Raw genomic sequence first — 27081 nt, 5'->3', positions numbered from 1 at the left:
ACAAAAGATACTAATAGCTCTTTTATTTATTTCTTTAAAACACAAACAGTTCCCTCAACTTACTTTAATTTCAAACATACTAAAACTACGAGAATAACCTCATAAATACCTACACATTTTCCCTTACTAGTGACTAATAGTTGTTAGTCATACTGACTTGTTGATGACACCGTCTTCCTTGGCCCCACCCCTCGGTGTCAAATCTGCTGGTATTTAAACCTCACTTCTTCTCCATTATCTCCAAGCAGAACACTGTACTGTTTTGAGTATTTAAAGACTTTTCTATGATTTTTATCATACTTAATTGCTGCTATATGATCTGCCCTTTTCCTTCTATATTCTATTTTTTAAGATTTTGTCTTTCTCAATGCTGGGGCTTGAGCCCACGCGTTAGACATGTGAGGTAAGCGCTGCTGCCTCTGAGCCACACCCCACTGCTTATCCATGTGCGGAGGGATGTGCCAGGATCCACCGCACCACTCTGAACATTGTTATTTATAAGCTTCTTCTGTCAAAGGGAAGATAGCAAAATTTTGATGTAATTTGTATTTTCTTGAATAGTGAAGTCAAACATTTACCTTCTAGTATGTATTAAGAAACAGGTTTTCGGGGGCTGGAGAGATGGCTCAGTGGTTAAGAGCATTGCCTGCTCTTCCAAAGGTCCTGAGTTCAATTCCCAGCAACCGCATGGTGGCTCACAACCATCTGTAATGAGGTCTGGTGCCCTCTCCTGGCTTGCAGGCATACACACAGACAGAATATTGTATACATAATAAATAAATATTTTAAAAAAGAAACAGGTTTTCCCTTTTTTGTCATTTTTTTCTTTTAAAACATTTTAGTTTTTGAGTTTAAAGATTCATATTATAGAAAAGGAAATAAACCACTATGAATTCACATAGTTTAATTTCCATCCACTCATGGCTACTCTTACATCATCTATACCTCTCCATGTCTGGTTCACGCCTACCCTATTCCTAACAACCAGAGTATGTTTAATATACAATGTCATCACCCACGTACTGGTTCACTCCTACCCTATTCATAACAACCAGAGTATGTTTAATATACAATGTCATCACCACGTAGACACAATGCCACTTCCACATCGTGAGAATGAGCGGTTCTTTTAAACCGGATATCATGCCTGCTCAAATCAAACTACTCAGACTGACAAGTAAAAAGAAATCCAAAGAATAAACTGCAGACTACTAAAACTTAATATGTTACAAAAGTACAAAGACTTAATTAAAGAAAAAGGAAAATTGTGGAAGTATTTTATGACTCAAACACATGCCTGAATTTGGTAAACAAAGTTGCATACAGTCAGCCATCTACAGATCTATTTACAGTTCAACTACAATTACTATTTTGCTGAAACTGTTTCACTATTACTGCCATAACAAGGTTGTGTTAATACTGAACGTCTTACCATGCTGCAGAGTCCTTCGTGAACTGTGCAGTCTAGTGTGCCAACTTTGAGCTGGCCATAGAGCAGCGTGGATGCCTTCCGTAACTCTGGCAAAAGAGCTCGACAGGGCGGGCACCACTGGAAGAAAGGAGTGAGCATGAGCGAGAGAGGACGAGGAAGGGAAGACCTGTACTGTCTCTGCTGAGTGCCGTGGTCTGTCCCACAGCACCTTCTGCTACAGCCTCGTCCTGGGAGCGCCCGGAGGAGCAGCAGGGCCCCCAGTTCTAGACTGATGTTCTAGTTGTCGAGGGGATGGCTTTTTGAGATGACAAATAAAAACAGCTTACCGGGGCAAAGAAGTCAACAAGCCATGGTTCCTTGTCACTTGCAGGGAAGTTCTGAGGTCCAAGCGTGGTAACATGGGAATTAACACTTTCTTTGGCAAAAGCAAGTATATCGTATAGAATCTTCTTTCCTATAAATTGAGAGAAATTAAAGTACGTGGTCTCTTTGTATGTACGGAAACATTCTAATTTTAGTACTGAAAATATAAGAAACAAGAAGGCCTATGGATGACTGGCTCTGGTGGGTTCCTGTGCTCCACACCCTCTCCTTGGCTTGCTGTGCCCGGAATCCCTTCTACTGGGCATTCTTCTGTTTCCTGAACTAAATGACAAGGCCTCTGAGAAATGCTTTCTCACCTCAGAAATACAATAATCCCTTTAGTAGTCTCTTGAATTTGAAATATGTATTACAAATTGTCCGGTGGAAAAATGTACTTGATTATTTGAAACTTAATGTATCTGTTTTAGATTGGGCCACCCTCTCCCCAACCCCTATGTGTTTCTTTTTCATATTCTCAGACTTGGCAGATTGTTACCCCGTTGCCTAAATGAGGCCACCCAGAGGATTCTTCCCTACTTGTTCCCCTATGATTGTGTCCACTCCATCTCTTGCCCTAGCCCTATGCCCCCTGCTACTGCTGTAACAGCCACACTAGTGAATGCACCCATTTTCCTACGGCTACTACAGTCACCCTTAGAAAGCAACAAATACCAAACTTAAGTGCATTCAATGTTTTGCCACAGTCTGAAGAGCATGCTCTGTGGCTTGGCAGATGACTTTTCTTAACTATGAGACTCCATTTTCCCTAAGTACCTTCTGACTTACTCAGCAGTCAAAATGAAGGTGAGCACTGAGTCAGACACATACCTACTGTCACGGTTCAACAGACAGGACAGGTGAGACGACAGTGATGTTACTCTCCTGCCTGTTCTCTTTAGTGCTGTTTCCTGAACTGCTTCACAGTTTTCTTTCTGAGCACCCTGAAATGTCCCAATCACTGGTTCTCCTGCTTCACTCACATTAACTCATATTCACTCAGGCCTTTACCATTAACACACAACTTAATGTCTTCGTTTTTGGCTTACATTTCTCTACTGAAACCAAGGTATATACTCAATTGTGATCTACACACTGTCGACGCCTAATCCTTCCTCACTAAAAGGTCCCATTACTCGAAGTCCAATTCACTACATAAAATTAGGACAATTACAGGACTCCTCTCTTAATCCCCTATATACTAACAAAAACTAAATTATACTGAGTTTCTAAAAGGTTTAAACCGGTCTACTGACCTCTTAGGTACCATCTAAGGTATGGCAGTCCTACCTGAAGTGACCAGGCAGCTTCTGCTGTCCCTTCTAATGTTGCCTCCTACCTACCCTGGGCAGTGACTTTTCTAAAACCAAGTATCTCCCTGTTTTCTCTTAGGATGAAATTCCAGTGCCTTTCCCCAGAAGATCAGAGATCATCTTTGTCTTAGTCTTCTCTCAACAATGACCTTTCCCATCTTTGAAGTCCTGCTGGCCTAAGATCAACAGGGCTCTCTTCTTATCTCAAGTCTGTAAAAAACCGACTGTGTTTTATCACCTCCTCTACTGGGTAGCCATTGTCTAGACTTTACATCTTAACGTGGCGATTGTTCTTTCAGGGCTTCCTCTAATCTCAGAAGATTGTTCTACCTCAGTTTCTTTGTAAGTACAACCTACACTTACTGAAGCCCAGTTTCCTTCCAAGACAGCTCCAATGCCATTTACTTCATGTCAAAGTGACTACCAGAATATGGGGCTGTGATCTCATGTGTTACTTCTGTCTTGCTTTCTCATTTTCAGGTAACTTATTCTGGGATTAGTCAGCGAGCACACTGTTAGCAATTTAGACTGCAGCACACAGTGAAGAACCAAGGCCTCTGGCTCCATGAAGCTTTCTGATTACCCCTTCATCTACATGGACTGCAGTGTCACAAGAAACTAAGATGGCTGCTCCCAAATGGTTGTTATCTGGGTAAAGGGTTCCACTCCACACTCAAACACTTTACCTTCTGTGTTCTCTTCAAGTCTCTAGAAGTTAAGTACAGCTCACATCATTTCTATTTTGTTCTAGTCTGTCTATTTTACTTGGGACACAGAGGCGCTGAGTGCAAGGTGCAGTATAGTTATTAGCAACATAAAGGGACATGATTACAGGCTCAGTTGCTTCCTACGGTAAGAGAGTAAGTCTGGAAGGGTAATTTGGGGTTTGCTAGTATCTGGAGGAGCGGAAAGAGTGACTGTAACTCAGAAGGCAGAACCATGTGCAACCTCGGTATGTTCAGGAGTCAAAAGTGGGTGAAGCTAATCTCTGTGGAGGGGGGGGGCAAAGGAGGGTGCTGAGGCTACGAGACCAGGCAGAAAGAGGTGTGAAAGCACCCTGACCCTGCAACAACTCTTAAAGCGTTCCTAGACATGCCTGACATAGTCCAGGTGCTGGGGACAGAACAGTGAGCAAAACAGACAATGCCATTGCTGCTATATGAGGAGCCTAACACTCATTCTCCAGAAGATTCAAAATGCAGAGCAGTGGCATGAAAATAGTGTGCTGGGTGTCGAGTGCAGACAAGAGGAAGAACAACTGTAGACAAAGGAGGTGATGGGTCTGAAACAAGGCAAAGAACAGAGAAGGTGGGGAACATTTCGTAGGCAACGTGTCACTGCAACTGGGCACAGAGTGCGTGTGTAATCTTAGCACTACAGGGGCCAAGGCAGGGAGACTGCAAGTTCAAGGTCAGTTTGAGCTTTAGGTACATAGAATTCAGGTCAGCATGGCTCAGAGTATAACCTACCTTGCTGTGAGGCTCTAACAGAGCTTAGAGTCCTAAGTTCAGGTCTTAGAGTTAGTCACTTGTGTGTGCCTATGTTGGGGGCAAGTTATTCAACACTTTCAACTTCAGTGCTCCTCTTCACTGGGAGCTGTGATCTGACAATGCTTGTCCTGTGGTCAGTGTGGTCCTGTCACATCTTTGCCCAGGGGTTCTTGGCCTTCCTAATGCTGCCCTTTAATACAACTCCTTATGTCCTTGTGACCCCCAATCATCAAATTATTTTTGTTGCTACCTCATAACTGTGATTTTGCTACTGTAATGAATCATAATGTAAATACTTTGAGACAGAAATCTGCCAAGGGGGTAACAACTCACTGCTTTAAGCTAAAGAACCCTACTTCTGTAATTGCTTTAAGCAGCTAAGCAGTTCATGCTCAATTCACACGCTCCCACTGACCTATGACAAGGACAAGCCCCCTGGATCTTGTTCAGATTTACATAGTGGCCACTGAGCATCTGTCATGTTCTCCCTAGAGAGCTCTCCTGTCCCTATCACATTGTCGTCCAAACTTCTTGAGAGCACAGCTACTGTCGTTCGAATAAGAATGGTCCTCATAGGCTCACATATTTGAATATTTAGTTTCCAACTGATGGAACTGTTTGGGAAAGATTTGGAGGTGTGTCACTAGTGGTGGGCTTTGAGGTGTCAAAAGCTCATACCAGGCCCAGTCTCTTTCTTCCTCCAACTTGTACATCAGATGTGAACTCTTGGGGTATCTCTAGCACTGTGACTACCAACCTGCTGCCTGCCCCTTGTCATGATGGTCATGGGCTAACGCTCTCAACCGTAAGCAAGGAAATTAAATGCTTTCTCTTTTAAGCTGCACTGGTCATGGTGTCTCTTTAGAGAAACAGAAGAGTATCTAAGCCAAGAGTTCCTGTCTTGCAACTCTATTACCTCATACTAAGAGAGCAGAGATAACAGGGGGAGGCTCAAGAAAGAAGCCTCTGTTGAATCAGTGTCTGCTACTCCTCTAACTGCACGTCTTTCAGAACATCAGACAAAGCAGTTAATGAAGTCTGAGTTCTCAGGTAGGCAGGGCTACCGGTTAGCTGAGAGAATGAATGAGGGATGGTGAGATGGAGACCACAAGGGGTGCTTGCTTTGCCAATAAATCCCCACACAGTGATGTGCCACCCTCAGATTTTTAGCTGAAATAGTTATCAAAATGTTAAAAAAGACCTTTAAAAGAATAAGCATAATAAAATTATTAACTACATAATTAAAATATCTCTCTACATATTTGCTAGTGAGAGCAAATTCTTGACAATAATTGTGTCCACAAAATACAAATCACAGTCAGAGTATTTCTATTTGAAAGCTAAGATGCGTTTCTGTGACTTTCCTAGTCTCACTGGGATGGGTGGTCCCAGGTGGTGGCCTTCCTGGAGGAAATGTGTCACCATCATAAACTTTACAGAGTTCAAAGCCTCAATCCCAGTGTGTACGGTTTCCCGCTGCAGTTCAGTTGTGAGCTCTCGGCTGTCTCTGCTGCAGGCCTGTTGCTGCCTTGTTTGCCTACAGTGGTAGTGAACGGCCCTTTACCCCTCTGGAGTATAAGCTCAGGTAAACCCTTTCTCCTAAAAGCTGCCTTGGTCATGGTGTTTCAGCACAGCAAGAGAAAAGCACACTAACCATGATGGATCTCATACTCTTTGGTTCCTTGTCCTTTAAACACTGCTAGGCAGGGCTGGAAAACGTAGAGATCAGAGCAGATGCCCGGTGCAGAGGAGCAGTCAAACCTTCCAACCTGGAAAGTAGAACACTGAATTGGATAAAACACATTTTATACAGTTTTTTAAATATCCATACAACTATCTCCAAATGACATTACAAGTCAATGGGCTATAAAATAAAGGGACAGGAATGGTTCATTTACAGGATTTAATACTGAGTTCAATAAAGAATGCTTCCTAGACAATTTAGAAACCTGCAAGAAATTCCCAAGAAAATGAGAATTTCTTTAAGAAAAATATTCTTGAAAAGATCATAGGGGCTATTTCATTTTGTGGTAGAGCAAAGGTAACTTTGCAAGCGAGGCACTTCAAAAATAGTGCAGAAAAAGGATGTTCCAGTGTCAAAGAAAATAGCACAAATAACTCAAGCAAATGATAGACCAAGGAGGGAAACATGGTATTTAAGACAAAAGAGCCATTAAAAATAATATTAACAATCATATGACCAGGAATAAAAAAGAACCAGGACTGTGAACAGAAAGTAGAGAAGAATGTGACTCAAAAATTACATTCAGAGGCCTGGCGAGACAGCTCAATAAATAAACTGCTGCCGGACAACCACGTGGACCTGAGTTCAGTGTCCGGTATCACGCTAAAAGCAACACGGAGAGCCGGGCGGTGGTGGTGGTGGTGCGCGCCTTTAATCCCAGCACTCAGGAAGCAAATCAGAGGCAGGTGGATCTCCGTGAGAGAGGCCAGCCTGTTTTACAAGAGCAAGTTCCAAGACAGGCTCCAAAGCTTCAGAGAAACCTTATCTCGATAAACAAACAAAACAAAAACCAACAGCAACAACAACCAAGAGGCCATAGCTTGAAATGCAGCAAGGAGAGGTGTTTGGAGAGAGGAAAGGGAAAGAAGAAATAATGTAACTGTAATCTCAAAGATAAATCAAACAACAATAAAACCTAGGACAGCGATTTGTACCTCTAGTCCCAGGGATGAACAGGTAGGGACAAAAGGATGGCTGGGGCTTATAGCTCAAGTGGCAAATCTGAGGTTCCGTGAGACACCATTTCAGAAATGAGGTTGACAGTGATTGACATACAGTGCTGACTTCTAGTCTCCACACCTAGTCATGTATATAGGACTGTATTCACAATCATTACTATTTAGGGAATGCCACTAATAAGTAACCCTTTCATCAACACTACAACAGACTCTATAAGTCACACACAAGTATTGACAACTAGTATCATATGCAGCTCCTCAGAATACAATAAAGTAAAAGTGCAATCAAGACAAACGATGGGGAACAAATATATACGTGGACAATGAACAAAATAATCCACGCCTTATTTAGGAAATGTAAAAGGAAAGGAAAATGCTCTGCAGTGGGCATGGTAGCAGAGCCTACAATTCCAGGAGTCAGGAGAGAGGTGGGGACGAGTTCCGGGACACTACAGCTAGGTCCTATTTCCTTAAAACAAAGCAAATGACAAGGTGAACTAACAGACCAACATCAGGGGTACAACAGTAAGGGTCTAAGCATTAAGTCTCCACACCCAAAGGTATCAGTAAGAAAACTGAACACGCACTTCCAGGACCACAGACTCTTGTGTGGTCCAGGCTGGCCTCTCTCTGACTAGTTCAGGATGACCACGAACGTTTGACCCTCCTGCTTCGACAAGGATCACAAATCTGCACTACTGCCAGGTTTCTGCACTACCGGGATCCAATTCATAGCCTCATGTGCACCGTGTGAGTGCTCTACCAACCAATTCTATCCACAGATACTAAAGCTATTTGTGCAAAGAGAAAAGAATTGAATTTAGTAAAACAAACAAGGCAGACAAACAAGGATGCCCACAAGCTAGACAAAGTATAGTTTTCCTTACTTGAATATGTTCATTTTTAAGCAGAGTTTTCAGTTTTTTCAATTCAGGATCATTTACATTTTCATTTTTTCCAAAATGAAAAAACACGAGCCAGCGATGATGCGCCAGACGATCCTGACGTGACAAGAAGGAACAAGGTCAGCAGAGGGCGAGGATCCAGTGTTCTCTTCTCTGACATAAAATAAACGCTAGCTACCCTCCTTGTTAATTCAAAGTCTTCTCTAAATCAGTCACTGTTCTCTTGAGGTCAGCAGTAATAGCGCTCTAGAGTACACGGTAAGAGATAGGTCACTGGGTCAGAAAGCTTAAAGCAAGGGCTGTTCCGAGAAAAGAATATGACTTTAATAACTTAAGACTTGGGAAGGGCTGGAGAAATCATATGTTTTAGGTTTAATAAAATATTTGGTAAAGATACTAAATCCAGCACTAAGTGATGAACAGATTAAAGGGGCCGAGTCTGCTACTGACTGCACTGTGAACACAATCGGAAGATGCTCCCTAACCCCAGTGAACAACAGCTGTGCTCTCAGACCGAGGCTGCTTTGTCATCCGTATCCAACCTTGCTGGTCCTCTCAAAGCTCAGTTTCAAGGATGTAAAGATCTTTTGAATTAGAAACACTGCAATTTCTGTAATCAGAATTCTCCCAGAATTAACTAATATATAATCCTTCAAAACTGCTATTTTTGATTCTCCCTAGCAACAAATAAATTCTGTTGTTAACTTACTACGACCTGCAAGGTTGTCAGCATTTATTAGTACTGTAAAAGCATCACCTCTAGTTTATTTGCTGGAAGCAGTTCGAAGTCTGGAAGATGATGTATGATTTCCATGTATATTTCCTTAGCATCCAATGAATTAAGGAACTAGAACAAATGAACCATATTGTAAACTTTCTAAGAACATTCTCATTTATTGTATTTGACATCTTATTACAACTTCTACAGGTTAAGGTGGAAGAGTAAGTTTTAACAACCATGTAAATTAAGCAGTTTTTAAAATTATTTCAAATGAGACTGTTTGAAAAGTACGCCATATTTTGGTAACTACTAAAGATACTGTATAACTGGACTTTTTTCAATTGAAAAAATCTATTAGTATGCACGTGTGTGCACACATATCACGTATGTATAGAGAGGCTAGAGGACACTGTGGAGCTGGTATGTCCTAGTGCCGTTACATAGGCTCCACACAGCAACTTGGGTCACCAGTCACTAGCCTTGTGTAGGAAGACTCTTTACTGAAATATCTTTTCAGAAAGTTAGGCTGTTTCTTTCTTTTTAAAAAATAATTATGTAAACAAATTATGAGTCGCTAATTCAATAAGTAAAATTTTATGTGGTCATCCTCTCGGCAATCTCAAGTGAATTCTACAACATCAGGAAAACATGCTTGCTTAATTTCAGTTCTAACCACATTTTACACAATGTCCACACTTTAGTCTCTTAGAATTTTTAATATTAAAACACTTCTAATATTACATTATTTCTATCAATAAGTACCTAGAGCTGGAAAAAACGATTATGTATGTTTTAGAAAACCAAATCACATACGTATGAATTTTTAAAAGCAAAACATACAGACAAAAATTTCTTTGAACATGCCCGGAAGTCAAGTCTCTGCTTTAAAACAAAATGTTCACAGGAGGCAAACACTCCTCCCCTCACACCTCCTTCACCTCCGCCTGTACTTTATCCTAGAGCTTGGTGTCATCAACGGAGCATATGTAACAAAGGAAGCAGAGCAAGAGAATGTACAGGGCATTAACCTATCTTTACAGCTACTCCACCATTTATGTTTAATAATTAAAACCTTACTTAACTTAAACTCAGCTTTCTTCTCAATTTCTTAAATGTGCTTCTATATTAAAAATTATACTAAAATTTATGCTAAAATTTCCCTTAAATGTATTTTTCTGTGTGTTTGCCTGAATCTATGTATGTATACGGCATGCATGCCTGCTGCTAGAGTGGGCCACAAGAGGACATCAGATCCCCTGGGACTAGAGTTAGGCAGTTGAGAGCCACCTTGGGTGCTGAGAACTAAACCTGGGTCCTCTAGAAGAGCAGCAATGCTCCTAAACACTGAGTCGTCTTTATAATTTCGCATAAATATTCTTATATAAAATATTTTCTTGGCTAGGGAGTAGACAGCAATCTGACAATAAGAGCTGGGGAAATTTGCAAGTATCCCCCTTCAAAAAGACACTTTAAGAAATACACAAGATGAACATGCAAGATTGTACAACACTGCTTATAGCCATGAAAGTATATATACAAATAAGTATATCTCAAAACAGGATGCACTAATCTAAGTATGTCATAATTAGTAGAGTATATTCAGGAATTATTTCTAAAAAGATGTGAGCAATTATTATCTTACAATGTGTGCATGTGTCCAATGACATGCAAAGAAATTTCTATAAAGTTACACATACCAAAACACTGGACTTTTCTCTGTTATTCAAAGTGGCTCCGGGAGGAAAATAAGCAGTGGTACTCGCTGTGATGTCCAAACTCTTGCAGAGGCTGTCCTGGGTGTCACAGTCCACCCATCCCACGCTGACAAGACCGTCCTGATGGGAAGTGCAAAGGAATGAACATGCCATGGTGCAAAGAAAGGAAAAAGGACAGTGAGGGTCACCTTCCTTGGAGACTAAGCTTTTCTATTATAAAGTTAAAGCTCTAAAAAATAGTACTCCACACAGTATTCTAAACTATGAATAAAATGTAATTTTCTCAATAGTAAACACAAATTAAACATCAACTTTTATTTTTTTCTTTTTGGGTTTTTCAAGATAGGGTTTCTTTGTGTAGCTCTGGCTGTCCTTAAACTCAGAGATCCCCCCATCTCTGCCTCCCGACTGTTAGGATTAAAGGCCTGTGCTATCACTGCCCGGCCTCCTTTTTACACTGTTTTGTATATGAGAACTACATTTTCACAGTATTATTTTAACTAGGCTGTTCAACAGTCTCAGACTGAAACAGCCCAAACTGTGGCTCTTGTCAGCCGCATCACTGCAACTGTCCTTCCGTTATCATGAAGGTCACAGAAGTCTCTGCACCTATGCTGTTCCATGTAAATCAGCACCCGTCAGTCCTCACCTGTTGGTGCCCGAGCTCCTGTAAAGAGCTCCAATGTCCTACATGGAAAGCACATTTCTCAAAATGTCAAGCTACTAAAAGAAACTTTTCCAGACTAGGCAAGCTGGTAAACAGAGAGAACTGACATCTATTTAATTGGGACTCCATAAAGACAAGAGGAAAAAAAAACAGAAAAGAAGTACAGTAATGGCTGCCAAGGTGAAAAAAAATTAACCTATATATCACAAAGTCCAATACTGTTAAAGAAAAACAAGAAAATGGCACCTAGGTAGTATATGTGAGCATCTGTAAGTAAAAATTAAATAGTACAAAAAAGTACACTATTGACTGGGGAGAAACCTAGCATACTTAAAAACTTAGGTTCAGACATCTGCACCACATATATACACAAAGATACATTCAATTTACTGCATGAAGACTTATGAGAACCCACACTGGACTAACACAGATGATAGCAAATTTGCAAGAGGTAATGAGGGAATCTGCATTCACAGACTTGCCTTGCTAAGAAGATGGAGTCAGAGATGTTAGAGACTTGCTGTAATCTTGATGGTTTACAAATTACAAAGAAAATTAACAAACCTTTTTTTTTTTTTTTTAAGCATTTCAAGACAGGGTCTCTCTGTAACAACAGCTCTGGCTATCCTGGAATGCACTTTGTAGACTAGGCTGGCCTCGAACTCACAGAGATCTGCTTGCCTCTGCCTCCTGAGTGTTGGGACTAACGGTGTGCTCCACCACCATCTGGCCTTATTTAGATTCATATAAGACTCAAAATATAAGAAAAAGTTAGCAAAATGAAATGGAGAAATAGAAATGTCCATAATAATAGTAGGAAGTAGTATGATATTCTTACAAGAAACTAAATCTAGACTTGAGCATCATCACTTCATACAAGCACATGCGCGTATGCATCTTTTCAAAAGTACATGAGGATTTATGAAAGTATATACTAGTCCATAAACATCTCAATTTAGCTTAGAAACTATGGAAAGCATGTTCATTACCCATGCTGGAATTTACATAGCCAGGAATATCACAAAGCTTCAAAAACTTAGATCTGCTTTTAGACATTAACCATACTACTAAATAATCTATAATTCAAAAAACAGTTACAGGGCTGGTGAGATGGTTTAGGGGTTAAGAGCACTGGCTGCTCTTCCAAGGGACCTGGGTTTGAATCCTAGCACCCATGGTGGCTTACTGCTGTCTGTAACTACAGTTCCAGGGCACCTGACACACACGACAAGACACTGATGCACATAAAATAAATAAATTAAAAATAAAAAGGGAATATTTCAGGTGCTAATAAAAATACTATGCAGCAAAATATGGTATGCAGTTAAAGCTATAATTTGTGGTAATTTATCATCTAAATATTAGGAAAAAAGTTAACTATTAGTGACATCTCAACAATTTTAGAACAAATTAAACCCTAAGAAAACAGAAAGGAAATAAAAAGTAAAACTCAATGAAATACTTAGATCTCTGTGAGTTCGAGGCCAGCCTAGTCTACAAAGTGCATTCCAGGAAGGAGCAACAAGATCTCTACGGCTTAGAGAAGCAACCTTCAATCACATAAGCACATTCATGTTACATGCTCCATACAGGTCTACCAATTCCTCACCTTCAGACTACAGTTTGATCATATTCTTTCAGCACAGTAATATGCTGTACAGTTTTGTAGCCTAGAAGCAACAGGCTATCCTACAAAGGCTAGGTATGAGGCATCCTGAACACATCAGGTTTGTCTTAGTAAATTCTGTGATGCCCCACAACGGTGAAATTGCCTGGTGTACCATCTCAGGGCATTACCTAACCCTTAAGTAACAGAACGACTAAGCTACATACATATATGCATACACACATACACATACACACACACACACACACATATGTTGGCATACATACATAAGAAAATGAAAATACAAATCAATTTAACATGCCCCTCCCCAAATTAAACAGGACAGAAATGAGGCAGATACAAGCCCATAAAACTAATCTGTTATGTAGAAAAATCCCACCCAATCAACATCAGTACTCTATAGGACTTTTCCAGCTTCCACAACTGACAATCTCCCAGACCACGTGGAGTTCCAGCGCTACTCAAGGACAAGCATCATTCACAGCATGGGAAGCAGCAGCAGCAGCAGCAGGCTAAACCCTGAGATAACGAAATCTGAAGTCTGGAGATGACAAAGCCTAGCCAACAACTGAGGAATGCACACACAACAGTACACACAGCAGACTCGGGTGAGTCATAAGGGAAGCACACACTAACACTGACAACACAATAATTCAGAAAGACACAGCTAAAATCATGTCTACCAGAAAATAAGATCACAGGTAAGAGGGATAAAGTGTTCAAGAAACCACGAGAAAAGATCTCTGTTGTCAGCTTCTAGCTGTACACCTACACGGAGACACATTGTATAGAAATGCTGGGCGCTTACCAACATGCCACTGAGCCTGAGTCGTGTCTGCGAAGTCAAACAATCTGAGGGGAAGAAATTTATGAGGCTGTTTTAGTTTTAATTCTGATGACCTCATTCGGCGCCCCGCCATACTGTTTCTAAGGCAAGGAGCTGCACTGGTAAATATGGACAGGCCCAGCAGGCCATCTCTGTCCCACACTCAGGCTCAATCTCATACTCCCTCCCCTTCATTTCTGAGGATTTCCACTACAGATGCAAACAGAGCAGGAAACATCTCTTTAGGTCTTATCCTCTTAGAAACACTCTCCTTTGGTCAAGAAATATAATCTAACAGATCTATTTGAGAAGGTATAGGCAGAATCTTCAAAATATTATAAATCTTAATCTTAAAATGGCATTTCACGTTTTTAAAAAGACCAAATTTTATTAAATATGAATGATAGGACACAATGAGGTAAGACTTGGCAGTGGCTTGCAGCCATCTGTCCTGAGCTCCTGCGCCCTCTTGTGGCGTATATGGGAAAAAAAAGACTTGGAAGAAAAGGCATCATAGCTTGGGGGGGGGGGGGCTAAGATAAATGGCAGTATGTTAGAAAGTTTCTAAAGCTCATGTGTAGATAGAGAAATCAGCATTTAGCTTTGCTTGGACCTGTGCTTCTTATCCCACTGGTCTTAACCCCGGAGGTGGGGGTGTGTACTGAATGACCCTGTCACATGGCTTACATATCAGATATTTATATTATTAGTTATGAAGAAGTAATGACATAAGTTTTAGGGCTGGGCTAAACACAACATGAAGAACTGTATTAAAGGGTCGCAGCATTACGAAGGCTAGGAGCCACTGGGTTAGGCTGGTAGGAAACTCACTGCTGAGACACTAAGCTGAAGGCAGTGCTTTCCTAACACAGGTCTCGAGGACGGGTGAACTGTGGCTTTTAGACCCACACTGGGATTAGGCACAACAAAGTATTTACAATGGATTCATTTTTTTTTTTTTTTGAGACAGGGTTTCTCTTTGTAACAGCCCTGTCTGTCCTGGAACTTGTTTTGTAGACCAGGCTGGCCTCGAACTCAGAGATCCACCTGCCTCTGCCTCCTGAGTGCTGGGATTAACGGCATGTGCCACCACTGTCTGGTAGATATTTTGTAATTTTGGAAAAACTTTAAACTGATCTCATTGAACACAGTTTGCATTTTTAAAATTTGGCATGCAGGACACTCAACTTTAAATAACTTACAAAGGGGCGTGCCCTAAAAATGGGGCTGTCATCACTAAAGGCACAATCTGATGAGGTGAGCGCATTTTTTATGTATTTAAGTTTCAACGTCTGAATTTCTAAAAATTATTTTGGAAGCAACTGTAGTTGATATAATTAATTACTTGTGCATACTGCCCAGTTATTTTTGACTATTTGAGATACAATTTATCCTGAAAACTTAGCTGAAAACTCATCCACTAAACATGAAATTATACAGAAACATTTATACATCACAAATTTTATTACCCATTATATGTAAAAGGTCAAAGACGTATACATTAAGTAAATATTTGTAATTTGGTACCTAAATTGTACTTTGAAGTAACTGACTGATTACTGATAGAAAAAAAGAAAAATCAAGCACAGTGGTATAAACTATCTTCTAAATTTAGATACCAGTCTTTTCATCCTAACAAAGTGAGAAATTACCTTCTCCTTTAGAACAAAACGTGATCAGCCAGCCGATACCAGCAGCAAAAGCAGTTTCTATGGCGTTAACAAAATTCCCTTTAAAGAAAATAAAATTTCTGAGTATTTCTTACTCAATAATGAAAACATTCTTCCAAAAGTTTTTTCTTTCCAAACTGAACTACTTCCAATCCTCTCTATTACCAATTATTTTTAAGACATACTGATTATTTAGAAAGGTCAAACAGGTAAGTCTGTATGACCTGAGCGTTGCCTATTTGGCCAGTCACATTTCCCACACAAGCCCACTCTACTCACTGCTGTCTTAGACGTGTGCAGAATTGCTGACTTCCAAATACACAGTGTTCCCAAAGCCTTCCTATTCCATCTTAGGAGAAGTTAGTTACGTTTTCTGTGAAGAAGTACGTTCTAACCTCTTCTCAACAGGGTAGCTTCACCCTTGATCATCCTGTCTGCTCAATCTCTAGCCAGACAAGTACGTTCTAACCTCTTCTCTTCCCCTCAACAGGGTAGCTTCACCCCTTGACCATCCTGTCTGCTCAATCTCTAGCCAGACAAGTTCAAGTTCCTGGACTGCATTTCAGCTGCTGGCCTTGTGCTCACTGACGTAAGCTGCTGATGGCTGGGATTGCTACATAGTGCTGAACAGTTCCTCACACAGAGTTGGTGCTGAATGAATGAATGAGTCACCCTCTGGCCATGCACTCTGTCTCAGATACTTTATAGCAGCCCTACAATCATGTGGTGAATGATTTTAACCTAGCATTGAAGTGGTTCTAAACTTGAGCCTTCGGCCTGTGGCTGTGGAAGCATCAGCGCTGCAGGGCTGAGCGCTGGCAGCCTCACAGGATGCCCTTACCCCCATCTCACACCCTCTACACCTGGGCTGTACAAGTCCCTGTGCAAACGGAACCAGCCTGTCCAATGTACAAGTCAGCAGGGACCAGAGCAAGGACAATTCCTTTCTAAGAAGCACAGGAAAACATACTTCAAAACATAATTATGACCCAAATGTAAAACTATCATTGTAAATCCAAAAGACTGATTACAAAACACCCCTGAAAGGCAAGCCAACGCGGGAGTCTGTACCTGTGGACAGCTCCGTCACTGTGCTCCGGACATGCTGCATGGCGAAGCTCACCAAGCTTTCCTTTGACCGGTCTCCGTTATACTTCACTGCAGCCTGTTGGTTTAGAAAATGCCCTTACTTCTTCACTTTCAAATGCTACCCAATACTCTGACTTAACACTCTGAATGATGCTGAAGTTCTACTTCTTAACAACACAGTGTTCTTACAAATGATACTGGGAGAACCCCGACAGTACAGATCGTACAGAATATCGTTTGTAACGACTTTAGTTCCCTTTCGTCACTGGAAGTGGGAAAAGACAGCTGTTAGAGCTGTATATCCCACGAGGCAGCACCTACAATATGTTGAAATGTGCATTAAACATCCTGTACGACAGAAACTGATGGTCCTGAAGGTTTCATAAAGAAATACACAAGGTTTATGGTAAATTAGCTCCTAAAATAAGAAAAAGCAAAAACCAGCCTAAAAGTTTTCATATTGTTTTCTCTAGTACTTTAATAGCTATAAGGTCCACAAATCTTCAAAATGGAAATAGCACTTACCATTCCAGACCTGAAGATGTAGAGGCTGGGGTAGCTGCTGACTCCTTTCATCCGGCAGAGCATCCGGTCATCGCCGCAGTTGACAGCTCCGATGCGAAGTAACCCATCCACTTCCTTAGCAAACTCTCTCCACTAGACAGAAAAAGACAAGAGTTTCTGACAATGTTTCTTCTCTTGAATACTTCACTCTGTATGATTTTATGGGAGGAAAGTTTTCCTAATAAAACATGGGAAAAGTATTTGGTGATGATCTCATAGTCACAGTGACTAACACAAAATAATTTCCAACAAACTAGAAAAAAAGGAAGCCCAAATAATAAATACATCAACTAGGAAGAAGGCTTTAGCAGCTGGGACAGTAAGCATACGTACAGTGGGGGCTAAATCGTGGCAATGTGAGCATCCCGGGGAGTAAAAGTTTACAAACCACAGTTCTCCAGAATTAACAGCAGCATCTGAAAGCACACAAAACACAACAATTTACTAAAGGTTAAAGCACATTTTAATTACAAATCGTTTTGCTAAGATCAAAATAAAAAAATCAGTCCTAAATATTCCAAGTGAGTGTATTTCCTGTGGTTTTCCTATAAGGAGTACTGTTTTTTCTTAAATGTCATACCCATATAACTTTTACAAACTCCTCCTGAGCCCGTACTCAGGGTAAATGTGGTCGTGAAGGCACACAAGGGGTGGCATGGGAGGCAACAGCCAGGGCTTCTGCCAGTCTGCACAAGAGAGGTAAAGGGGAACCACGGCGGAGACTAAAGCTGTTATACCACTAGCAGCAAGGGGCAGTGCAGGGCCAGGGCCCGTCACAGACACTGAAAACGATTTTTGAGACAGGGTCTCACTGTGTAGTCCTGGTAGCATGGAACTTGGCTATGAAAACCCGACTTGCCTTGAACTCACTTGCCTGCTTGGAGGACTGGGATTAAAGAAAGGTATGTGCTAGTGACCTGCATTACAGAGTAAAGATTACAGAGATTAAATTAAATGTTTTTCCCAAATAAGAGCTTTATCTTGGAAAATCATATTGTTCAAAAATGTAAAGAATTTTGTCATATTAAAACATCAATACATGTTTTTGCTAAAATAGATTTGAACACCATGTAGCATCAAGTCGACAGCATGTATTTGTAAAATGATCCAATGAAGACAAACTTTAAAATTTTAATCAAGGATTACTCTAATATTCTAGACACAAATGTGAGGGCAATTTGTTAAGCTCTTTATATAATTTCATACCAAAATCAGCTTTCAGTGATCTTAAGTGCAATTTTCATAATTATAATTGTCAAGATATGGGTACTATTCTTATTTTTGTTTAGCTGACTGGCTAGTGGAAACACTCAGGAATGTATTTCAGTGGCAAGGCAGTTCTGTGGAGAAACAGTTTACCTACACACTGCAAGCAAGAGTAAATAACTTAGGATTTCCATCGGTCATTCTTTGGCAAAGTTGGGAAGTGTTAAACACTATATTGATGATCATGTTGGGTTAGACTACCAACTGATGTTAATTTAGGGGGAAATCTTCATTAGAGTTACCGAAAACTTTAACAGAAAAAAAGAGACTCTTGTCAGTTACAACCACAGGAGACAGAGCATCTAATGCTGTGTATCCCTGAGTCAGAAACACTGCCAACCTCTGCAGCAGTGGCTCAGTTCTCGCTGTCGAGTGAGAAGCCAGACAAAAATACATTCACTATCTGCTCAGTTTTAGGACCAAGGCTTTTCTCTGTTGTGTAGGCTGGGCAGGAACTCACAGTCCTTCTGCCTTGGCTTCCCACGTAGCTGGGGTCACAGGGTAAGCCACTGTGCTGGACTAAAAATATTTTTAATAGTGTAGTAAAATAGCACAATGAAATGCCTTTATATAACTCAGTAACACAAAACAGAGTAAATATATATTTGAAAATGCAAATTTCTTTGAGATCACAGAACCAGAATATCTATTAATATCTATACAGTAGCTTCTACTAGTACAGAAAATGCTGTACTGTCTTGAGTTCCTCTTTTTTGGTACATCTGCAAAAGCATGCTTCAACCGTGGCCTTATTTGGTCAGGTGTTGTCCACCCTTCAAACACAACCTAGAACTTGATCACGGCTGATGTCGTACTGTGACATACAAAAAGATAATGTGCTCATGCTTAATGGAAAACATGACCCTTCTTAGGAAAAGATGGCAACATTCATAGCTTTAAAATTAGAGCTTCCTAACTACTTCTGTCCTTCTGTGTTGAAATCAGACATTCGGGTTCCTTTCCTGGTAAAAGCGAACTCTGTAATTTGGCCTAAATTTTCCAGTACTAACAACAGGAAAATTGGGCAAACTATAAAAGACTTATGCTGAAAACTCAGAGATGCATAATAAAGCTCTCTAATGCCAAGACGTGGAAAGGTGGAAATCAGAGCCAGTACTGGCCGCTAGAAGAGACACTTGAGAGGCAAAATCTGGGCAGAGATTTCAATGAATTAACCAGTTAAAAAGATATAAGGACTTAAGGTATAAGGAAGGCTGCAAGCAGAGATGAACCAGGGCATGATCACAACACAGCATCTGCATCATTTTGTTCTACCAAATAGAGCTGATTTGAGAGTGCTGGGACTCTCCCCAGAAGACTAGAATATATACATATCACTTAAAGATGATTTTATAATTGTTTATGGAAAGATTAAATAACTCAAGCCAACAGAAAGAAATGGCAAGCCCACTGGTGACATTTGTCCAAACAGGAGTCGGCTCCATAAGCACATCTGTCATCTCTCTGCTTCTAGAACTGAAGGGCCAGGGTCATCTTATCTTAGTCCACTCACACAAAGAACAGTGCGAGTTTTAGTTAATGTGTCTCAATTATCTCTAAGGTTTTGGGCCTGAATTTAGAACTGTCATGTGGGGTTCTAGGTGACCTAATTAGGAGGCCTTTTCTGCACAGTGCTGTGTGAAAATGTATAAACTCATCTGCAGTGTAAAACTCAGCCAAGTCTCGTTCTAGGTGGTCTCACAGAACAGCCAGCTGCAGGTTTGGTTCAGTTCCTCTGATTTCTGTGCAAAAGTCTCCCTTTTTCTAACCACAAGGGTCACAAAACACTTATGAATGAGTCAGAGTAAGAACCACACAGGAAGAGCTATAGAGCTACACAACCACATATGGTCTGTGATACAGGCATTAGTGTTATCTATAAATCAAATCCCCCCATTTCTTTTGTAGGAAAAGATGTTGAAGAGTTCATATACACTACTTCTAGCGGCACTCCATCAGTCAGCTGTTTTCCTAATGGTCTAAAATGTAACTGGAACGGAACAGGGACTTTTCCTATCAGTCACATATAAAATTAAACTTGCCCCCACAATAACCACACTTATCTAAAAGACTGAAACTGCACCTTTTCTGCTGTTGCAAGTACGTAACAAAGCAACATGGACGCTAAACCTCAACTGCATATTCTTTTTACTCTCATTTGGTATTCATACTTAGCTATTTTGCTACGTACTGACTAAGAAACGTTAGTGTTTCTATAATTTTACTTTATGTGTATGATAGCTTCACCTGCATGTGACCATGTGAGTGCACAGAGCCTGTAGCGGTCAGAGAACCATGGCTGTGAGACACGTAGGTGCTGGGAACTGAAACTATGTCTTCTCGAGGGTAAAAGTGCTTTTAACAGCTGAGTCACTTCTCTAGCCCAGTGGTTCTCAATTGTAGCATAAACAATAATAACCCAGAGATACTGGAGTTCAAGCTGAAGATCAGAAAAGCAAAGGAGCCAACCACTAGAAGAAACTTTTACCTCTACCAAACCTTCAGATAGAAGGGGCAAGATCCTTTCTCCATGAATCCTCAAACTCTACACTCCACCAAGTTCCTGTCTCTTCCCCTTTATAGTCTTTCTCTGTCCAACCATATTGCTCCTGTTTCCACCATCCTAGGGTTGGATTAAATGCGTGTGATCCCAAATGCTGGGATCACCTTTGTAGGAGCTCTGTTTCTCTTTTAGACAGATTCAATCTTGTGTGGCCCAGGGTGGCCTTGAACTCACAGAGATCCACCTGCCTCTGTCTCTGGAATTCTGGGATTAAAAGTGTGTGCCACCACTCCCTGGCCTGTATGGCTGCTTAGCCCTCTGATCGTCAGGCAAGCTTTATTTATTTAAACTCAAGTAATATGCCACTATACTCTACCTTCCTAATGCTGCAACCTTCAGTACAGCTCCTCACGCTGTTGTTGCTACTTCATCACCATAATTTTGCATCTGTTATGAATCGTGATATAAGTACCTGATATGCAGTCTTGGGTGACACCTGTAAAAGTCGTTCAACCCCCAGAGCAGTGGTGACCCACAGTTGAGAACCACCACTCTAGCCCCATGCTTCTCTGAACAGTTTAATATACCATGCACATCATAGTCCTTTTAAAAAATCTGAATGATTTCTAACTTCCAATTACATTCAGACTTGTGAGTTTTGGGTAAGAGATGTGACCTGTACTACTGTCAGAAAGTTGTTTGCCCATAAACTTACCAAATTCTCTTCTTTCTAATGTTATGATTTCAGGATCATCATCGTAAATACCTAATTTTAAAAGTGGATAAAAACCATAAAATTAAAACTTCTTCATAAAAATAAATCACCACATAAAATATTAGCTATAAAAATCAGTTATACTGAATTTCAAACTTGAATACACATCAAATTAAGAGAAAACCGACAGTGATTGCTGCTCCAGATGACTTCCTTCAATACTGACAATGCTGTGATCCAGTCGAGCACAGGGTGGGTGAAGTTCCTAGTCATCTCCATTATTCCCCATACAAAACCTCTGTGCCTTGTTACTGTTTTATAAATTATTTACTTTTCTTTTATGTGTATTGGGGTTTTATTGGCATGTATATCTGTGTGAGGGTGTCAGATCCCCTGGAACAGGAGTTACAGACAGTTATGAGCCACCATGTGGGTGCCAGAAATTGAACTCAGGTCCTCTTGAAGAGCAGCCAGTGCTCTTAACTACTGAGTCATCTCTCCAACCCCCTTGTTTTGTTAGTTTTAAAAACAACCACAAACTCACTAGAACTTGCAACAACAGCACAAATTCTTATGTACCCGTCACCTAACTTCTCCTAAAGACGACATGCTACAATATCAAAACCACAAACTTGAGTAATGTTAACAATGAATATAAAGCATCGACAGGAAATTTTTTCTACAGGGGCACTTGTAAATATTTGGGGCTTTATAGGGTGTTATAGGGCAAAGTTTTTGTGGGGTTTCTTTGGTTTTATTTTTAAACACAAATGCTCAGTTCTGCCCTCAGAGTCTTACAGAAGTAATAGATAACATGTAACAAATTACAGATCTGTACTCCAATAAAATTTTCTTTTTGTAAGCTAGTAGGAAGCTAAGTCTGGCTGGTAAAAATCAGCAGGGAATATATGTAAATATTATTTTTAAATTTATTTATCAAGTCTTGAGTAAACCATAGAACAAATTTAAACTATTTTCCTTAGTCCAGATAAAAGCACATGCAGTTCTTAGCCTGCATTTCAAGTTCACTAGTACAAGAGGAAACACTGGTGATATATGATAACACTTCTGATATGACTATGGTCTCTACTTCCTCCTTCCCTGTCCTGTGTCTCTCTCTCCTCTCGCTTTCCTTGTTTATTCCTGCCAACAGCACGTAAAACCAGGATCACCAGAGGCGCCACACGAGGAAGATGGTGTTTCTATCACACCAGATACTGTTACATTTAAAAGTCCAGCTATGGCTGGAACACATTCTTCAAAGTTTTGACATGTTTTAATATTTAACTTCTAATGCAACATACAGCACAAAACACATTGTTAAATGGAACCATATATAAAAGTATTAAGCATAATCTGAGCAATACACTTTCATATATGGTCCATAATTTCTGTAGACCAAATGACTTGCCTTTTCAACTCAACTTCAGAGTAACCTAAGAGCTAATCCAAGCGACATACATGCAACATACAAATTAAACAGCAGAATAACACTGTTTTCTTTGTATTATAAAATAAACTTTAGGTTTGGAGACATGGCTTGGTGGTCAAGCCTGCGGTTCACAGCCCAGCATGGGGTGGGGGGACAGGACTGAGCTCACGGTAGCAGGCACCTTACCGAAATCATAGCGGTAGTAGCTCCAGCTCTCATACTGGCCTCCTTGGTTATCTTCAAGTCCCTTCTCCCCGTATTTGTCATACTTCTTCCGCAGATCTTCATCCTTGAGGACTTCATATGCTCTATTTATTTTTAAAAAATCACCATGTGCATTTGGGTTATTCTGTTAAAAAATATTACATACAACGGTTATTTCAAATATACAATCTGAACCTCTTCAGAAATACAGATTTAACTGATCCAGATTTCTGCATACCAACAGGAAAAAGGGCAGTACAATAAGACATGAATCATCAAGATGAAATCAGGAAGTAGTCCCAGGGAAGCAAACTTTGAAAAGAAGCCTAACGAAGGGAAATCAGAAATTTCAAAATTCAAAAGTCTGGCAGTTCTGGCAACACAAGTTCATTACTGTATAAAGTATCCAAATAAGAGGAACAGTGGATAAAGATCAGCAATCCCCTTCTAAAACGCTGAAAACAATGCCACTAAGAAACAAGCCTAAGGGACCCGTGAAGCCTTTACTTATAATCTGTCACTTCTCTAACAGTGATAAATAGTATGCATGCCATTTCCCACGTGAGGCCCAGCCATAAAGTGTAGCTTTCATTATTAAAAAAGAAATCATACCAAAATCACAATTCAAAACAGGAATAAAAAGATGTTACTTTTTTACTGTAACACAGACTTGGCTTCTGGAAATTACACTTGGAAATTTTAAAACAAAAACTTGAAAAACAACAGCAACAACAACAAAATCCTTCAATATTTATAATACAGATCTCTGGGAAAGAGAAGTCAACCAGGAGTTTATAGTGTTCAGCTTTGTGTAACTGAGACAAAACAAACTCACTTATAAATTTCTAGCTACATAAATTATCTCCATCATGTCCTTATTCATGATAAGCTAAAAATTAATGAAAAAACTTAAATATCATAAACTTCAAAACAGATTGATTTTAAAGGTTCTGGGATACACAATCTTTATAAGGAAGTACACTTGGAGCTCTCAAGTTTTGATTCGAAGTGTGTAAGTCAAGTGTGAACTTTGCATGGATTACAATAGTGAAAGTTACACCACGCTGTGACTAGCTACTGTCCCTCCTGAAAGGCTCTTCTGAGTGCTGAGGGAATAGTTGTCTCTATGAACCCCAGTTAGCCTGAACCCTGCTTCAAAGACAAGGCTGAGGTTAATCCATTCACTGCTCCTGTTGGAAATCAGTTTACAGAGAAGCAGCAGCTGTACAGGATACTGACAAAATCCTTGTGCTTTGCTTCTTCTGGTTTTACTCTGCAGGTGACTTACTAGCTTCAGGTGGTGGGAATCAAACTCCGAACCTTGGCACGCCAGGCAAGTGCTCTACCTACCTCTGTCTTTTATCTCCAGCTGCCAAGTTATAATTTTTTATATTCTGAAGCATTTCAAATGCTTATTTAAAAATAAAACACATATTGAGACACAGTATAATAAGCAGGTATTTGAAAGAGAAATTTTACCTACCGGGTTTTTATCAGGATGTAACTTCAGTGCTAATTTCTTAAAGGCTTGTCTTATTTCTCTACTGCTTGCAGTTTTAGATACTCCGAGTAAACTGTAAAAATTCTGATCCGTGCCTACCACAACGACCACAAACACTATCAGAAGACAGAGACCGATCCGCTTCAAGTCTCTGAGAAAGTCATCTTTGTTTAAGCAGACTCCCATTCTCTTTCTTAGGCAAGTTCTTATTTAAGTGAACATGAAGATACAGTGCTGGGTCCAGTGGTTATAAGAAACACATTTGAGAACTTCTGTCCACATTACTTCAAGGGTCAATCAAGCAACACAGAACACAGCCCAGAAACGTTAACCTAAAGAGACCAAACCAGGCAGTTAAAATACTTTCCAAACTAAGCAGCTAGAACATAATTTGCCATCTGACAGGGTCAGCAATACACTGTGAACGGCCCTGAGTCCTACCCTCTAGAACCCTCCCTTGCCTCTGTATTCAGGTAGGCATATTTGCAAAATCACTCTAGGTAGAAGGAAAAGGGTGATTGGTGGCTGGAATCTAGAAACACACACACACATTTAGACAAGAAGGCGTGTGATCCACCAGGGTAAGAATAAGTGTGACTCCACCAGGGTAAGAATAAGCAGCGTTTCCTTCTTCTCCCAGCACACTGCCCTTTTCCAGTATCTCTTCCTTTTTGCTCCTTTTATTCCTTAAAAACTGTTCAGTTTTCTTTCGAATCTAATCTCATTTGTAGAGGATGCCTTTGAGGGAAATAAAAGGAAGCATAAAACTTTTCCAAGGGGTTTGTGCCTTTTACATAACAATTTTAAAATGTCAGTACAAAAATAGACAACTTACAAAGCGGGCTACCCCAAATTTTCTAAAGTGCTTGCTCTGAGAGAAGAAACTGATTTATAAAAAAAAGCAGAAACAGCTGCGAATCGGTGAAATTTCATTATAAAGATCACGTGTGGAATAAACAAAAGTAGAAGAAATAAGAGAACCAGGAAGGCTGTGAAGGATCAAAATCTAGAATTTCACCTTAGAGTTCTACTAGTATCCTTTAAGATCTTAAAATGCTTGGGGAGGAGGAATCTTTCCTAGCATCTTCAACTTCAATTCTCTTCATTTAAACCCAAACGTGTTCCTAAAAATTCCTTACCTGTGAACAGGCCTCACCTCACTTCTAACCCCTCCTGTCCATCCCACAAAATATACACCTTTGTAAAAGATACTGATAGAAAACCAGACATACCCAGGCTAATAACTAACAGGGAGGAAAACAAAGGAAGAACTAATCTCAATCAGGAATTTGGGATACGGTGTCCCTGGGGTTAGGGTGGGAGTAACAGAAGAGCCCGGGGCAGGTGAGGAGGCTGAAGGTAAACGCAACGTTAAGGATGGATGCTGCCGTCTCTCCAGAGCGGGAGCGGGGGAAGGCAGGGGAACGGGGCTGGCCCGTGTGCGTCCGAGGTCCCCGGTCCGACCGGGGAGAAGCAGCCCGAGTCAGAAGTGCGAGCGGAAGATGGGGTGGAAGGGGCAGCGAGCGAGGCGAGGACTCGACCCCGGGCGGCGCGGCAGCGGTGGGATGCGGCCGGCGCCCTCCCTCCCGAGGCCCCTGCGGTGCGTGGAGGCTGCCCGCGCCCACCTCGGCGTCCTCGGCTACTGCCCCATCCTTAGGCCGCCGAGCTCGGGACCGGGTCGGACCGGACGCCGGCTACGAGCGCGCGCAGCAGCAGCAGCACCGCCGCTCGGGTCGCGCCGGCGGGGCGGGGCCTGGCGCGCGGCATTGTGGGAAAGGCGTGGGGCGGGGGAGGGTGGCCCGTGGGACAGCGGCCGGCGGGGTGGGGCGGACGGGCGGGCCGGCCGGTTTAGGCTGACGTGGCCGATTGTGCGGCGGCCGCTGCGGCTCCCGCTCCCGCTCCCGCTCGGAGACAGGGGAGCAACCTGCAGCGCGGCCCACAGCGGCTCTGCGGCCGAAGGCAGCCACGGGCGGAAGGAAGGGCATAAAGCCCGCCCCTTCCGGTCCCGTTGCCAGGGCGACGGGGAAACCCGGGTAGAGGGATCCGGCTTGCTAATCCTCCCTAGAGATTTGGTTAAAGGGTGGGTACCGCGGAAAAAGCCGATTTGGCTAAAAGTGGAGAACTCGCCTGAATTGACCCCGTTTGCAAGGGACTGGACAGAGTAATTGCCCACTAACCCAACTTCCTAGAAATAAAATTATTTACAGTTTTGTGTATCAGCAGGCATCGAGCTTTCTACTGATTTCCGGGTTTCTGAATCATTCTCACAGAGTATTTCTCCTCTCATTGACTTCTACTCGACTGGGTACAAAAACTACACTTTTTCAGTCATAGCGCTCTGACCATTGAAGTAGCTGCACTTAAAATCCCGGAAAGAG

The 27081-nt window shown here is 41.2% G+C and overlaps 1 protein-coding gene across 1 annotated transcript in view; it reads right to left on the bottom strand.

The window, feature by feature from the left end:
* The window catches only part of Dnajc10 (DnaJ heat shock protein family (Hsp40) member C10), a 37300-nt gene extending 10821 nt beyond the window's left edge, over positions 1-26479 (bottom strand). Inside the window, exons 1-15 of the mRNA XM_041639838.1 lie at positions 26329-26479; positions 24686-25035; positions 23185-23347; positions 21567-21617; positions 17416-17498; positions 17044-17175; positions 16501-16594; positions 15412-15489; positions 13742-13785; positions 10622-10759; positions 8961-9050; positions 8186-8299; positions 6250-6364; positions 1759-1886; positions 1433-1549 (exon numbers count right to left, since the gene is read on the bottom strand). Coding sequence (XP_041495772.1) covers positions 1433-1549; positions 1759-1886; positions 6250-6364; positions 8186-8299; positions 8961-9050; positions 10622-10759; positions 13742-13785; positions 15412-15489; positions 16501-16594; positions 17044-17175; positions 17416-17498; positions 21567-21617; positions 23185-23347; positions 24686-24889 — 1551 coding nt within the window. The 5' untranslated portion in view covers positions 24890-25035; positions 26329-26479. The remainder of the gene's footprint in view (positions 1-1432; positions 1550-1758; positions 1887-6249; positions 6365-8185; positions 8300-8960; positions 9051-10621; positions 10760-13741; positions 13786-15411; positions 15490-16500; positions 16595-17043; positions 17176-17415; positions 17499-21566; positions 21618-23184; positions 23348-24685; positions 25036-26328) is intronic.
* Positions 26480-27081: the final 602 nt, after the last annotated feature.

This window comes from Microtus oregoni, unplaced genomic scaffold, assembly GCF_018167655.1.
Source record: "Microtus oregoni isolate MIOR12 unplaced genomic scaffold, Mior012 000060F_ref0000265, whole genome shotgun sequence".
In the NCBI taxonomy this organism is placed as follows: domain Eukaryota; kingdom Metazoa; phylum Chordata; class Mammalia; order Rodentia; family Cricetidae; genus Microtus; species Microtus oregoni.
This window is presented reverse-complemented; position numbering and strand designations above follow the sequence as displayed.